This window comes from Camelus bactrianus, chromosome 14 (assembly GCF_048773025.1).
Source record: "Camelus bactrianus isolate YW-2024 breed Bactrian camel chromosome 14, ASM4877302v1, whole genome shotgun sequence".
Taxonomy (NCBI): domain Eukaryota; kingdom Metazoa; phylum Chordata; class Mammalia; order Artiodactyla; family Camelidae; genus Camelus; species Camelus bactrianus.
The window spans coordinates 44212013-44226002 of record NC_133552.1 but is presented as its reverse complement, the minus strand read 5'-3'; the positions used below and the strand labels follow the sequence as shown (position 1 = coordinate 44226002).

Here is a 13990-nt window from a genome sequence, read left to right as displayed (position 1 = left end):
ATTCTATAGGGCATCAGAATAAGCTGGGTTAAGACAGAGCTTAACACTCAGGTGTTCAGTAAATGTTGAATGAATATTTCTGCAAGTTGGGTCTTTTGCTAAGTGCTGAGGAGAGAGTGGTGTACAAACCAGCGTAGTTCCTGTTCCTCAGAGCAAGAGGCATCATCTGAAAAGGCTGTAACTCTCCCTCCCTCTCTCCCTGAGCTTCCCAGTAAGGAAACTCACAATGCCCATTGAACATCCAGAGGGGAAAAAAAAGGATGGGAAAAAAAAAAAGAAAAAGAAAAAAAAAAACCAAAAACAAACCAAAAATCCTGACTAAACCAAATATATAAAACTGACAGTTCAAATGAGGTTTTTCTTTTCTTTTCTTTTTTCTTTTTTTTCTTTTCTTTTCTTTTCTTTTCTTTTCTTTTCTTTTCTTTTCTTTTCTTTTTTCTTTCTCTCTTTCTCTCTTTCTTTCTTTCTCTTTCTTTTTCTTTCTTTCTTCCTTCCTTCCTTTCTGTTTCTCTCTCTTTGCTTCTTTCTTTCTTTCTTTCTTTTTTTCTTTCTTTCTTCCTTCCTTTTTGTTTCTCTCTCTTTGCTTGTTTGTTTGTTTGTTTGTTTCTTTCTTTCTTTCTTTCCTTCCTTCCTTCCTTCCTTCCTTCCTTCCTTCAGCAAGCTTATATATCTGACATTCTGGTTCAGAAAAAGAATTAAACAAAAATGTGAGGAAGTTTTGTGCAGAGGCCTTTGGTCAGAATAACTGCCAGGTTTATCTCTGCTCCTCACCAAGTGGCTCTGTTCTTTTGACTTCCCTCCACAGAGTTGAGCTGCTAGAGGGTGGCCGCATTTGGGAACAGGTGCACCTCTTAACACTGCACACCTCCACTGACAAATGTTTCTTTCTTCAAAATCAGTAAGACTGTGTCCCTGGCAAGCATGAGGAATAAAGGAGTGGTCCTCTTTACTGGAAACATTACCACTGCCTGAAAATTCGCTGAGCTAACGAGGTCTTATAGATTTTCCCCATTTAGTACTAAGCCAGTAGAAGAAATTCTTTAATCCTGAGTGAGTTATGTCAGATGGAGCTTACTTTTCACTTTGTGAATTGTAACCTCATTCCTCCTTATTGACTTCTTTCTTTTTATCAGAGTTGATTTCCTTTTTCCATATCCATTGGACAGGTTGAGCTTATTATTACAAAGAATAGTGGTTACTGTTTATCAAACATACCAAGAACTATAATAGATATTTCTGTTCTAAAAATCTCAAACATTTCTGAGCCGAGGTGCCATGACTATTATTTTATAACGAGAAATGGAGCCTCAGAGTTAATTTTTAGCAACGCAGCACAGTCTCTCATACCCCATAGATTGGTTGAACCCAGACTGAAGCACAAACCTTCTGACTCCAAAGTTTTCTTTTCACTGGGATTTAGGTGAGTGCAGAACAACTGTAAATTTTTTATCTTCCTGGCTTTTCAAGGTACTGAGCTTGCTATTAAAATATCAAGGTGCTGTCTACTAAATGATATGTATGTATTCAGGCTGCTTAAAATTCTTAGATGATTCAGAATGTTTTATTAAGTACAGCTGAGGTTTTTTAGCCTGTATTCAGGAAGTACAGATTTGTGAATTTGGATAGTTGACACCTGCAGTAATTTCTTTAATGCATTAGTCTTCGAACAATTGTGGCTCCTCGAATGTCTATAAATAGAAGTACAAATATTCTAGTACTTTTAATGCACACAGTAGGGAATTGCATGCCATTTAATCAGAGCAGCATCATTTTTTATGATTCTCAGCCTCATATAAACAAGAACAAGGTTTATGATGAATCATCCGACTGCCTGTTTAAAGACCGATAAATTGCAAACTCCACGGCTTGCAAACACAGTTTTATTACAAAAGACAGTGGCTTATGCCATCATTTTTTTTCCTCCTGTGGCCCTGAGTCACAGAGTGTTTGCCAGAAACAAAACAATCTGAGCTGGTCTCACTCTTTATTTTATGTATCAGAAGGCCACTGTAGAAGTTTGCCCTGACACGATGTCCCCTGTGACAGTGCAGTGAAGGAGAAATTCATGCAAGTGTGAAAGCACAGTACTGGTTCCACAGTGTTGGTTAAAAGGATGTAATCCCATCAGCACTGCTCTTCTTCCTTCTCTAGGGTATAAAGCATGTCGATCACTTCGGCTTTATCTGCCGGGAGTCGCCGGAGCCTGGGCTGAGCCAGTATATCTGTTACGTGTTCCAGTGTGCCAGTGAATCTCTGGTAAGTCGTGTGACTGCTGTCTGTGAGCGCCAGCCCACACCTCCTGCTATCGGGAGACGTGTTTCTGATGAACCCAAGCCTCACTGAACAGCCAACAGTGGAAAGAGAAGAGCGCATCTAGAAATACGTCTCTACCCTTTGAAGCAGCACCTCAATAGAAAAACAGAAACAAGTGGTCATGGTCATTTTTAAGCCTTTAACTTTCTTGAGTTTAACAAGTCATGTTACCAGGAGTATTTTTAAAAGTTGGGAAAAGACTAATAACAGAACTGTTACTTCGTCCATTGCTCATGTAAGAAGATAAGAAGACCTCTTATGCTCTCAGTTGCTCTAACATCTCAAAGTAGATCATGCTTATATTAACAGGGTAGAGAATGATTTTGTTTCTTCCTTTCCATTTCCCCCAGGGAAACACACACCACTTAGATGGTACAGAATAAGCCAGGCAGCATGCTCATTGTTGCCTCGATGCACGTGGCATCCTTCCTGGTAACTCTTTCCTTTTGTATTCCTAGTGTGGTCTCTGAGTCGAGGAATAAAGAAGAAAGGGAATGAATTGCTGCAAAGATGCTTTCTGACCTGTGCCCTCTGCTTCTCAGCCTTTTCTTCTAGGGAATAGAGCATGCCCACCACTAACAGTTTCTTATTTGAGAGAGTTCCATTTGAGTTTTGTTTTCACTCTTGGTAGTTAGCCATACCTGTGAAAAATCCATGTGTTGATGTCCCGGTGACCTCTGTATGATAGGTTCAGTTCAGAACTTGAGATAGACATTGGAGAGTTGTTATGTAAAGGATAGTTGAAGGCATGGGTGTGAATGAGCACCTGGGGGAAGAAAAAGAGAGAAAGCCAAAGAGAACCAAAGATACCACCCTGGAAAATGCCAGCCAAGGAAGAGTTAGGTAGAAAATGATAGCATAGGGTTATCTGCCACCCTTGCCTCACTCCACACCCATCCCCTGCCCGGCTTGCCCCCCTCCTCCTGTCTAAGGCTGATTCTTCCACCACGTTCTAGATCCCCCACTCTCCTACCTTTCCAGAACCTGTCATATATTTCATAGTTTGTTTTGGCAGCTCCATTTACCCAACTTCCCACTTTAGACACCGTAATGCATTTTCTTGTACCACTTACATCCACTTGTTCACCGAATCCTATAAACGTAAAGACAGAAATGTCCCTAACATTTGATACTGAACATAAGAGACAGAATCCTGGCCCTCGTGAGGCTTAGCATCAGGTGGGAAATGCAGAAAGCCATCCAAGAAATCCACAAGTATATGTGAAACTGCAGTGATCACATATGCTACCACGGAGAGGTCGGGGAAAGGGGATGTAATTCAATCAGGAGGGCCCCCATTTTAACGGCCCTATACAGTTCCCTCACAGAGCTGTTGCATCATTATTTCACTAAATCTCCTGTTGCTGGCTGTTTAGATTCTTTTCATGTTTGAGCTATCATAAACCCTGCCACAATAAACACCCTGCCATAAGTCAAAAAAAAAATAAATAAATAAAAGACAAAGAAAAAGAAATGTCCTTAAATCCATCTCTCCTTTTTCCATCTCTGTCTAGTACCTAATTCTGTGCATTTATCTTCTTTACTGGGACTGTTGCATTAGTTAGACTATTGCATTAGTGTCCTAACCAGTCTCCCTGCCATGGGTTTAATCTGTTACTTACCCACTTTTTACATTATGCTCTAGTTTTATTTCTCACTAAAAGACAGTTTATGCCTTCTTGTTAAGGGGCAAATCTCAATTGTCTAGCTTGGCAGAAGTCTTCCTCATTCTTCTCCATCCCCACGGAAAAGCTTATCCTTTTGTGTCCTCACAAGTGATGTGCTGTTCTGTGTCCAAAGCCGTCTCTAGGCCAGACTGCAGAGGCTGCTGTGAAGATTAGTGTGATGCTGCTTTTATTTGGCTTGCAACTGAAGCCACAAATGGTTCATGTAGTGGACACAGGAGGTCAAGGATCTGAGATGTGAGTGGCGGGGCTCACAGAAGTGCAGCTGAACTTCTGAGGTCACTGTTGGCCGCCTGTCAGAGGAGGCCAGCACTCACTGCTCTTAGACCGTCAGGTGGGGAAGGCAACTGTGTCAACCTCAAGGGTCCACCCAATGACTGTGCAAGAAGATTGCATGTATCTCTTTATCTATTTTCACATTATCTTTCCTCCTGCTTCATTGGCCTCGAAGCAAGCCCAGCTTTGCTCTGCTGTGACTTGAAACCCCTTCCTTTTACGGTGTATTTTTTAGGACCCTGCTCTAAGATCCTATCCTAGTGAAGCCTTTTCTGAAGCTCTTTTGCAGGAATTGACTCCTTTTTTTTTAAACATTTTTTTATTGAGTAATAGTCATTTTACAATGTTGTGTCAAATTCCAGTGTAGAGCACAATTTTTTAGTTATACATGAACATACGTATATTCATCGTCACTTTTTTTTTTCGCTGTGAGCTACCAAAAGATCTTGTATATATTTCCCTATGCTATACAGTATAATCTTGTTTATCTATTCTACATTTTAAAATCCCAGTCTGTCCCTTCCCACCCCCTGCCCCCTTGGCAACCACAAGTTCGTATTCTATGTCTATGAGTCTGTTTCTGTTTTGTATTTATGTTTTGTTTTGTTTTTAGATTCCTCATATGAGTGATCTCATATGGTATTGTTCTTTCTCTTTCTGGCCTACTTCACTTAGAATGACATTCTCCAGGAACATCCACGTTGCTGCAAATGGCGTTATGTTGTTGGTTTTTGTGGCTGAATAATATTCCATTGTATAAATACACCACATCTTTTTTATCCAGTCATCTGTCAGTGGACATTTAGGCTGTTTCCATGACTTGGCCTTTGTAAGTAGTTCTGCTATGAACATTGGGGTGTAGGTGTCATTTTGAAGTAGGGTTCCTTCTGGATATATGCCCAGGAGCGGGATTCCTGGGTCATATGGTAAGTCTATTCCTAGTCTTTTGAGGAATCTCCATACTGTTTTCCACAGTGGCTTTCCTTGCTTCCCTTTCCCACTCTTAATAATTTAGATGTCTTCTTTTACAATTTTGTGTTTATTCTATTTGTAATTAATGGTAGTTATCACCTTTCCAGTTATGAGTTTCTCATTTTTGTAGCATCCTGCTTCTTTTCTGTTTAGAGTAGACCTGTCAATATTTCTTTTAGCATGGGTCTAGTGTTGCTAAACTGTTTTAGTTTTTGCTTGTCTGTGAAGTTCTTTATCTCTCCTTCTATTCTAAAGGATATCCTTGCTGGATAGAGTATCCTAGGCTGCATCTTTTTTTCGTTCAGGACTTTGAATATATCTTGTCACTCCCTTCTGGCTTGTAGTGTTTGTGTAGAGAAATCAGCTGAGAGCCTTATGGGGGTTCCCTTGTAACTCACTTTGTTTTTCTCTTGCTGCCTTTAGGATCATTTCTTTATCCTTGACTCTCGCCATCTTGATTATGATATGTCTTGGTGTGGGTCTGTTTGGGTTCTTCCTGTTTGGGACCCTCTGAGTCTCCTGTACTTGAATATCTGATTCCTTCTTTAGGTTTGGGAGATTTTCAGTCATGATTTTTTCAAAGACCTTTTCAATCCCCTTTGTTCTTTCTTCCCTCTGGAACTCCTATTATGCTTAGATTGGCATGCCTTATATTATCCCATAGGTCCCTTATATTGTTTTCATTGTTTTTCTCTCATCTGTTCTGATTGGGTGCTTTCTGTTGTCCTGTCTTCTAGGTCACTTATTCGTTCCTCTGCATTATCTAGCCTGCTTTGCCTAGCCTTTAGGTCAGCTCTCATCTCAGCAAATGAGTTTACTAATTCTACTTGGTTCTTTATAGCTTCTATTTAATTTTTGACATATTTTATATCTCTAAACACTATTTCTTTTAGTTTCTTCAGTATTTTGACCAGTCCTTTTTTGAAATCTTGAACTAGTAGGCCATCAATGTCTATTTCCTTGACTGTGCTTTCAGGGTATTTCTCTTGATCTTTTAATTGGGATTGGTTCCTCTGCTTCTTCATATTGCTCATATCTCTCTGGCACTGTGGTGGGTGGGCGGGCGGGTCACTCCCCCTCCCAATGCCACAGTCAGATGCTGCACTCTGATGAGGCAGGTGGGTGGATCGCGCCCCCTCCACGCACTGTGGTCAGGTGCCGCGTTCCTGCCAGGAAGGGGGTAACCGCCAGCCCTCTCCCGGCACTGGTCACTCAGCTGTTCTGTGCAGCTGCCCTCTTCGCCTCGGGTCAGTGCTCCTTAGGTGGGCTCGGGGAAGACCATGGAACAGCCCTGCCCGTGCTCTGTGCCAAATCTCAGCTCCTTGCTTGTCCTGGCGGCATGAGTTCTCTGAGGTGCCAGGGCAGAAAGATCCTATCTGCGTCGGGCTGTAAATAAGTGTCAGTCCTGCCTAGGAGGTTTCAGAGCCCCTGGGTGCGGATTCAGGTCTTGGCCCCGCCCCCGCCCTGGTGCTGCACACACGATGAGATGGCTGCTGTGGCTGAGCCCCACCTCTCTTCTCACAAGAAGCTCCAGTAATGGCGCCATGGGTCTGAGGAGTTAAAGGCTATGGCACCCCTCCCCCCAGGGCACATGAGCCATGTTGTTTTGCTTTTTTTTGCAATTTATGGGGGACCAAGGTGGTTCTGCTCCATATCCCCTCCCAGCCACGGCATGCAGCCCCCTGCAGTCCCCTGGGGCTGCCTCAGTGCAGCCTCCCCAGTTCTCCACCTGGCTCAGGCGGCCTGTCCCGGCCCCAGCTGCCAGCTCACGTCTTGGCCTGGGTGTCACAGGGACCCTTTGTGCCCATTTAACTTAGTTCTGTCAGACAAGGGGTGCTCAGGGCAGATCTGATCCTCGGAGGCTCCCCCTCTGTCCTGCTGGCCTCTCGAACGAGCGCCAGTCCTCCTTTGCTGCTCCCTCCCCGCAGGACCGGTTCCACACTGTTTTGTTTTTTCTTCTTTCTTTTTTCCTTTTCTTCTACCAGATTTTTGGTGTCTTTGTCTTTCGAAGAGGGCGATGTTCTGTCAGAGTTTGGCAGCTGCTCTGGTTGGCTGAGTGGGTCTGTAGATGTGAGTTCTGGTGCATTTGTGGGAGAGGGTGAGCTACAAGAGTCCTTCTACTCCGCCATCTTGCTTCTCTCCCCTGGAATTGACTCCTTTAGTAGCTTTCTTGTCAGTTCTCTTGCTCCACCTTGTCCACAGGTCTCTAAACAGTTCCTGCAAATCCTTTCTCTTATTTATTTGTTCATATAACTTTCTACTCCACTGGGTTGTGAATCCTACAAGGTTAAGACCATTCTTATTGTAGTCATACCCCCTAGTCCTTTCTAGGATAGCAGGTGCCTGCTTAGTGTATTCTGAGGGATGGAGTGCATTACTCTTAGCTTCAGGCAATCATTTTCTAGGTGCTGGTTAATCTCTGATTACTGGATAACCTACACCAAAAGGAAAACTGTAAAACCTTCTTATTTCCAACCTCTTTTACAAGTTTTGTTCTGTTTGTAGTTTTCAGTATTTTCATTTTACCCTCATGTATGTAGAATGAGGTTTTGAAGCAAGGAGTCAGAGTAGAGACTCTGGGAACATGCTGCATTTTTCCAGCTTCAGAAGCTCTGTGACTAAGGCAGCAGAGCAGACTGGCTGAGGATGTCTTCATAGTACATGGAAACTGTATCAGAATCAGTTTTGCACCATTATTCTTCAGAACGGGGCCTATGCTAGACTCTTTGAAATCCTATTTACTCTAATTTCATCAGTAAGCATCTCAACAGATTAGTGAGACATCAGAACTGCAAGCCAGAGGAAAAATTAAATGTCAATTTCCTGTCTAAAGGAGGATGTTTCAAGCAGCTGACATATGGAATAAAACGAACAGTCAAATGTTACATGTCTAAGCAGTGGTATGATTGATGTGGCTTGGCAGTTGTGAAAGACAAAATATTGCAAAACCGCACCTGCTGACTTATCTTCTCTGAGTACAAAGAATACACAACTAGCATTTTCTGTTGCTTCTCTGAAGCAATTGCTATGGATTGATGAACAGTACAGAGTTCAGATGAGCCCAGGAGGGTGATGCTGGAAGTTTGGATGCTCAGTCCTTCTTCCTTCTTTTGTAAAACAACCTGAGGCAGGTGCTTAACCCTTTTTAACCCACCCTTGAGATTTCTGGAATGTACCATTTCTGCTTTCTCCACAATTGGTTTAAAAGGTGTGGGAAAAAATGGAAGTGACTAATGTTCATTAACAAGGAAAATATAGAACTCCACAGATCCTCAGATACAGACAGTAGTATCCAGGGAAAGTATAACCAAAAAAAAAAAAAAAAAAAAAAAAAAAGAAACAAAAAACCCCTCCAAAATTCTAGGTAATAAGACTCAGGATTTATATGGGTTTAACAAGGGTAGATTTTCCCAGAGAATTAGACTAGATAATCTTTTGAAGTCCTTACATATTCTGATTCTTATTCTGATTGATTCTTATTCTAAAACCACCTAAGTTTGGTGTATCAATGATCATGAGCATTATCTTCATGATGGATTTTCACTTTAACATCATAAATCAGCTTTCTTTGTTCCATCTTGTATTTCTCTCTGGAAATTTAATCTTGCCTGATGGTCATGGTAAGAATACTTTCTTTTTGTTTCCACATTATTGATTTGTCTTTGCCCATTCCTTTACTTTTAACCTGTTACACTGCTTAGGTTTTTTTTTTGTTATTGTTTTATCTAGACTAAAAAAATTAAGTTATTCATAGTACACTAATTTAACTTTTAGTTACTCTGATCCCACCATAGAATGTATAGGCCATCTGGAGAAAAAGATGATAGATTAAAAGAATACAGCATTTAACATTTTAGAAGGCAAATGAAGTGTTTAGTAATATTTATCACTGGGAGAAATTGGTAACCACATTTCAGCCATCATTGAAATGGCCTCTGTTTCACCTCGAAGTAGATGAGAAAACATGAAAATTCAGTATTTCCATTGGAGGCCTTTTATGGCACGGTATTACTAAATAACAAATAATAAACCTACATGGACACGAAGCAGATGACTAACCCCTTCAGTGCCTTCAGTAAATGAGAAACAAGAAAACAGAAATAAACATCTGTACAAGTAATTGAAATTGCTTCTGAATACATCACAGGCAAATGAAAAGCAAATGCAAAGGCATTAAAACAGGGAGCGTTTTCATTTCCATGAATTCGAAATCTTTGTTTTTTAATTATTATGAAAGAACAGACTATTTTATGAATAATTTATTTTTTGTTCATAGAGTGATGTGACATTATTCATAAGCCTTTTAAAAAGTTGGTAATATTTTAGTAAAACATGACTGAGTAGTGACTGGCTGCTTTGTGTTTGAGCTCTCCTTTTAGTAATATCAGTGGAATAAAGTTTCTTTTTATTCCAGGCTTCTCATTGGCACAAATGCAGAAGTAGATAAAATCCTTTAAATAATATCTTTTTTTCTTAAATCTGACCAAAGGGGAAGGAGAAAACATGGTTTATGTGTACGAGGGTTCTTTTTTCTCCACACCCTCTCCAACACTTGTTATTTCTTGTCTTTTTGGTAAGACAGGTGTGAGGTAACATGGTTTTGATATACATTTCCCTACTAATTAGTGATGCTGAACATCTTTTCACGAGCATGTTGGCCATGTATGTTGATGGAAATGTAAATTGGTGCAGCCACCATGGAAAACAGTATGCAGATTCCTCAAAAAATTAAGAATAAAGAACTCCCATATGATCCAGCAACCCCCCTTTTAATCCAAAGAAAATAAAAATACTAATTTGAAAAGATAAATGCACTCCCAGTGTTCACTGCAGCGTTATTTACAATAGTCAAGATATAGTAACAGCATAAGTGCCTGCTGACAGATGAATGGATAAAGATGTGATGTATGTACGTACACACACACCCACAAAAACACACACTGGAATATTATTCAGCCACAAAAAGATAAAATCTTGCCATTTGTGACAACGTGGATGGACCTTGAGGGTATTATGGTAAGTGAGATAAGTCAGACGGGGAAGACAAATACCATATGATTTCACTCATATGCAGAGTATAAAAAAACAAAAACAAACACATAGATTCAGAGAACAGATTGGTGGTTACCAGAGGGGAGGGGGATGCGAGGGAGAGCAAAATGGGTAAAGGGGGTCAATTGTATGGTGACGGATGAAAAGGAGACTTTGGTGTTGAGCACATTCTAATGTACACAGAAGTTGAATCGAATGTTGTACACATGACTCTTATATAAAGTTTTAAACCAATGTTACCTTAATAAAAACACAACAAAACAAAATAAAACATCATTTACAAAGCACGGTAAATGATTTGAAATAGGAAATCTAGTTTGGATGCAGCCCTGGTACTGCACAACTCCCCATGCAGGCCTTGGACTTTTATCTCAGGTCCACAAGTGGTTGGGAAAACCACTCTTTTACACAGATGATTGTGTCACAGAGAAGGAGATCTGGCCTGAAGTCGACTTAGCAATGCTTGGAGGGTGAGCTGTTAGTTGACCTCAAAGAAGCAACCAGAATGCTTGATTCCAACTTCTTGACTAAGTTCATTGGAAGAGCAGGGAAGAAACTAGCTGGCCGTTTTCCAGATGCTGGCCCAGAGGTGAGACCCAGCTATTAGCCAGCACCATGTCAGAACTTCTTAGTGTCACGAATCAGATGCAAATTGATAATAAACAGAAGCCATAGAGAAAAGACCAATGCATAGAATTCTTCCAATTTCATTTACTGAACTCATTTCCCCCTAGAACTTTGGTTAAACAAGTGTTCACTTGTTTTTGCACTAAAAAGTGTCCAAAAGGATAAAGTAAGCAGGATACCTGTTAACACAAGTGAATGTTAAACTTACTTTGTTGCCCCCTGTGTTTTGCAGACAAAACTTCCTAAGAGATGTCTGTCTGATATGCTACTTTAATTAAACAAGGACCTGATTCTCACTTGCCTATGATAGCATAGCACTCCGTGCAATTCAAAAATAGCCTTCAAGTAACAGATCAGTATTATTGCATTACATATATTCAGAGAGTCTTATTTCATCTAATTCTCAGTTTTATGTATAACTAATTGTAGATCTAACTTCAAGACAATATTTTCTCTCTTCCAGCTCTGTGGGCATCAACATATTATTTAGTATTTTGTTAGCATCAACAAAGTCTCACATTGCCGTTGGGTTTTTAGTGTGTTACTATGAAAGCAGACTTTTCTAGACCTGGATTCTGTTTCTTCTTGCAGGTTGATGAGGTAATGCTGACTCTGAAACAGGCCTTCAGTACGGCCGCTGCCCTGCAGAGCGCCAAGACCCAGATTAAGCTGTGTGAGGCCTGCCCTATGCACTCTTTGCATAAGCTCTGTGAAAGGATCGAAGGTACAGTATAAGTTGGCCTTGGCAGAGAGGAGTTTGCTTTGGCATTTGCTGAGTGAGAAAGTCGCTACTCTTGTTGAATGGTTCTTTGTTTCGAGGTGAAACAGGAGCCCCCCGAAATCATTTCTCATGTCCAGTCAAATTTGTACTCAGTGTCTCCAAGGTGCTTGGCTTTTTCCCCCTCTTTCTCTTTTATTTTTATTTTTTTACTTTTTTTTTTCTGAAGGCAGACTCAAGGGAGGAACTTACATTTCCCACAGTTCTTCAGACTCTGCTGTGTGCACAGTGGGAACTGGCCAAATATTTGTCAAATGAATGAAGAGAGGCAAAACCATCCCAGAGCGTCGACCGTTTATTTAAGTCTTTCTTTTTATTACCTTCTCACTTGAGGATGTGTTCTTTTTCTTTTCTCCCCCCTTAAAATTTACAACAGGAATGAAACTTCATGGCTTTTGAGGGACATTTGAATATCACACAGATTATAGGCCTGGTATCAGAAAGCAAGTTTTTATAAAAATATGTTTTGAGGAGGGGGAGGGGCATGAGGGGACAGTGACTGACTCACTTTCTCTTTCTTCTCCTTGTCTCTTATTAACAAAAAAGGTTGAAAAGGGTTTAAAGTGCCAGAGAAGACAATTTAATAAGCATTTGTTAAGTGTCTCCCATGGGCTGGGTCTGCTGGACACTTGGGAAACAGAGATGATTGAGATGCGGGCTGTGCCTTCAGGAAGCTCATAGTCTAGAGAGGAAGACAGGCTAGTGAGCACGTAAATGCAGTTCAGTACCATAGGTGTTCTGGTTGATGGGGAGGGTGCAGACTCCAGAACAAAGCAGAAAATGGACCAGTCATTGCAAATCCAAGTTGTTCAATTGGCAGGCGCATCATAGTCACATGGGAAAATCGATGATGAACAGCAGTGTTTGTTGAATATCCACTCAACTGTGTGATCAAGGACTGTTTAAATGTAATTTTAAAATTTATAATCACCATTTTACAGAATGCACATTATTTTCAAACATATATATATAAAAGCTTTACGAAAATAGAACATTCTTTGGTGTACAGTAAAGGGTTTATATATATAAAATCTGTAGAGGAAAGGCTGAAGGACTCAGGAAATGGCGTTGTGTCAGTTTGCTATCCAAAGAGACAGAGATTCCTTCTACTTATAGATGGAGCAAAGTCTTCAGTGTGAATAAACAAAATACTAAAATCATTAAAAGAAAATAAAAATGTTATTTTGTCCTTAAACGAGAAAGCCTTTATTAGGACACAAAAAGGCAGAAACTATCAAAAGAAAGCACCGACATATTTGACTTCATACAAACTTAGTAACATTTTTACGTAACAACAACTGCTTACTTGGAAGTTAAGTGATAAGCAACAAAGGAGATAGCAGATTGCCGTTTAGAATTTGTCAGGACTGCTATTATCTATAAGAAAAAGATAAAACCACCAGTATAAAGTTATGCAAGTCATATTTAAAAACACTCCTCTGAAAAAAAAAGTTAAAAGATCAAATAATAAAAATGAGATGATACTCAATCCCACCAGATGTCAGAGACATGAAGATAAAAACAACATTAAGATACTCATCAGATTAATTCTTGGAGAAGTCGTAGAGCTACTGATACATTTAAGTGACACTGATGGGAGTATAAATTGGTATAACCATCTGGGGGACAATGAATAGAAACTCATTAACTTAAAATTGCACATACATTGTTAACCAGAAGTTCCATGTTTTGACAAGAGGAACTCATATGGGTTCAGAAGGTGACATTTTCAAGGTTGTATTATTTGTAAATAATGGAAAGTTGGAAACAACCTAAATGTGCATCCATAGCGTAATTGGAGTATGCTCATATAGTGGAATGAATAGTAATGAATTTCAACTGTAAATCAACATGGATACACCTTAAAATTAGGTTATTGATTGAAAAATAACTTGCTGAATAACACATATTCTTTGATGCTGTATCTGGAAAAATATATAAAATAATACCTTGTAGTTCTCGTAAAAAAAAACTTTTCATTTGGTCTAAAGACTTATAAAAAAATTGCAAGGGGTTTCCAAATAGCCCTCCCCAACCCTCCTCCGCTGTCAATATCTCAGACAGCCCAGTACAATGATCAGAACAGAAATTAGCGTTGGTACAGTATTATTATCCAAATGAAATACTCCTTTTGATCTTCATCAGTTTTTTTCGCCCATATCCTTTTTTTGTTCCAGGACCCCAGTCGGGATCCTCCGTTGTATGTAGTTGTCATCTGGCCCCTGAAGTCTGCAGCTTTTCCTCTGTCTTTCCTTGTCCTTCATGACCTTGATGTCCCCAATGAGTA

The 13990-nt window shown here is 40.1% G+C and overlaps 1 protein-coding gene across 6 annotated transcripts in view; it reads left to right on the top strand.

Moving 5' to 3' along the window:
- The window catches only part of TBC1D4 (TBC1 domain family member 4), a 173818-nt gene that overhangs the window by 106354 nt on the left and 53474 nt on the right, over positions 1–13990 (top strand). For all 6 annotated transcript variants that reach the window (XM_045509148.2, XM_010973548.3, XM_074378326.1 and 3 more), the window contains exons 4-5: positions 2152–2256; positions 11517–11649. In XM_045509148.2, coding sequence (XP_045365104.1) covers positions 2152–2256; positions 11517–11649 — 238 coding nt within the window. The remainder of the gene's footprint in view (positions 1–2151; positions 2257–11516; positions 11650–13990) is intronic.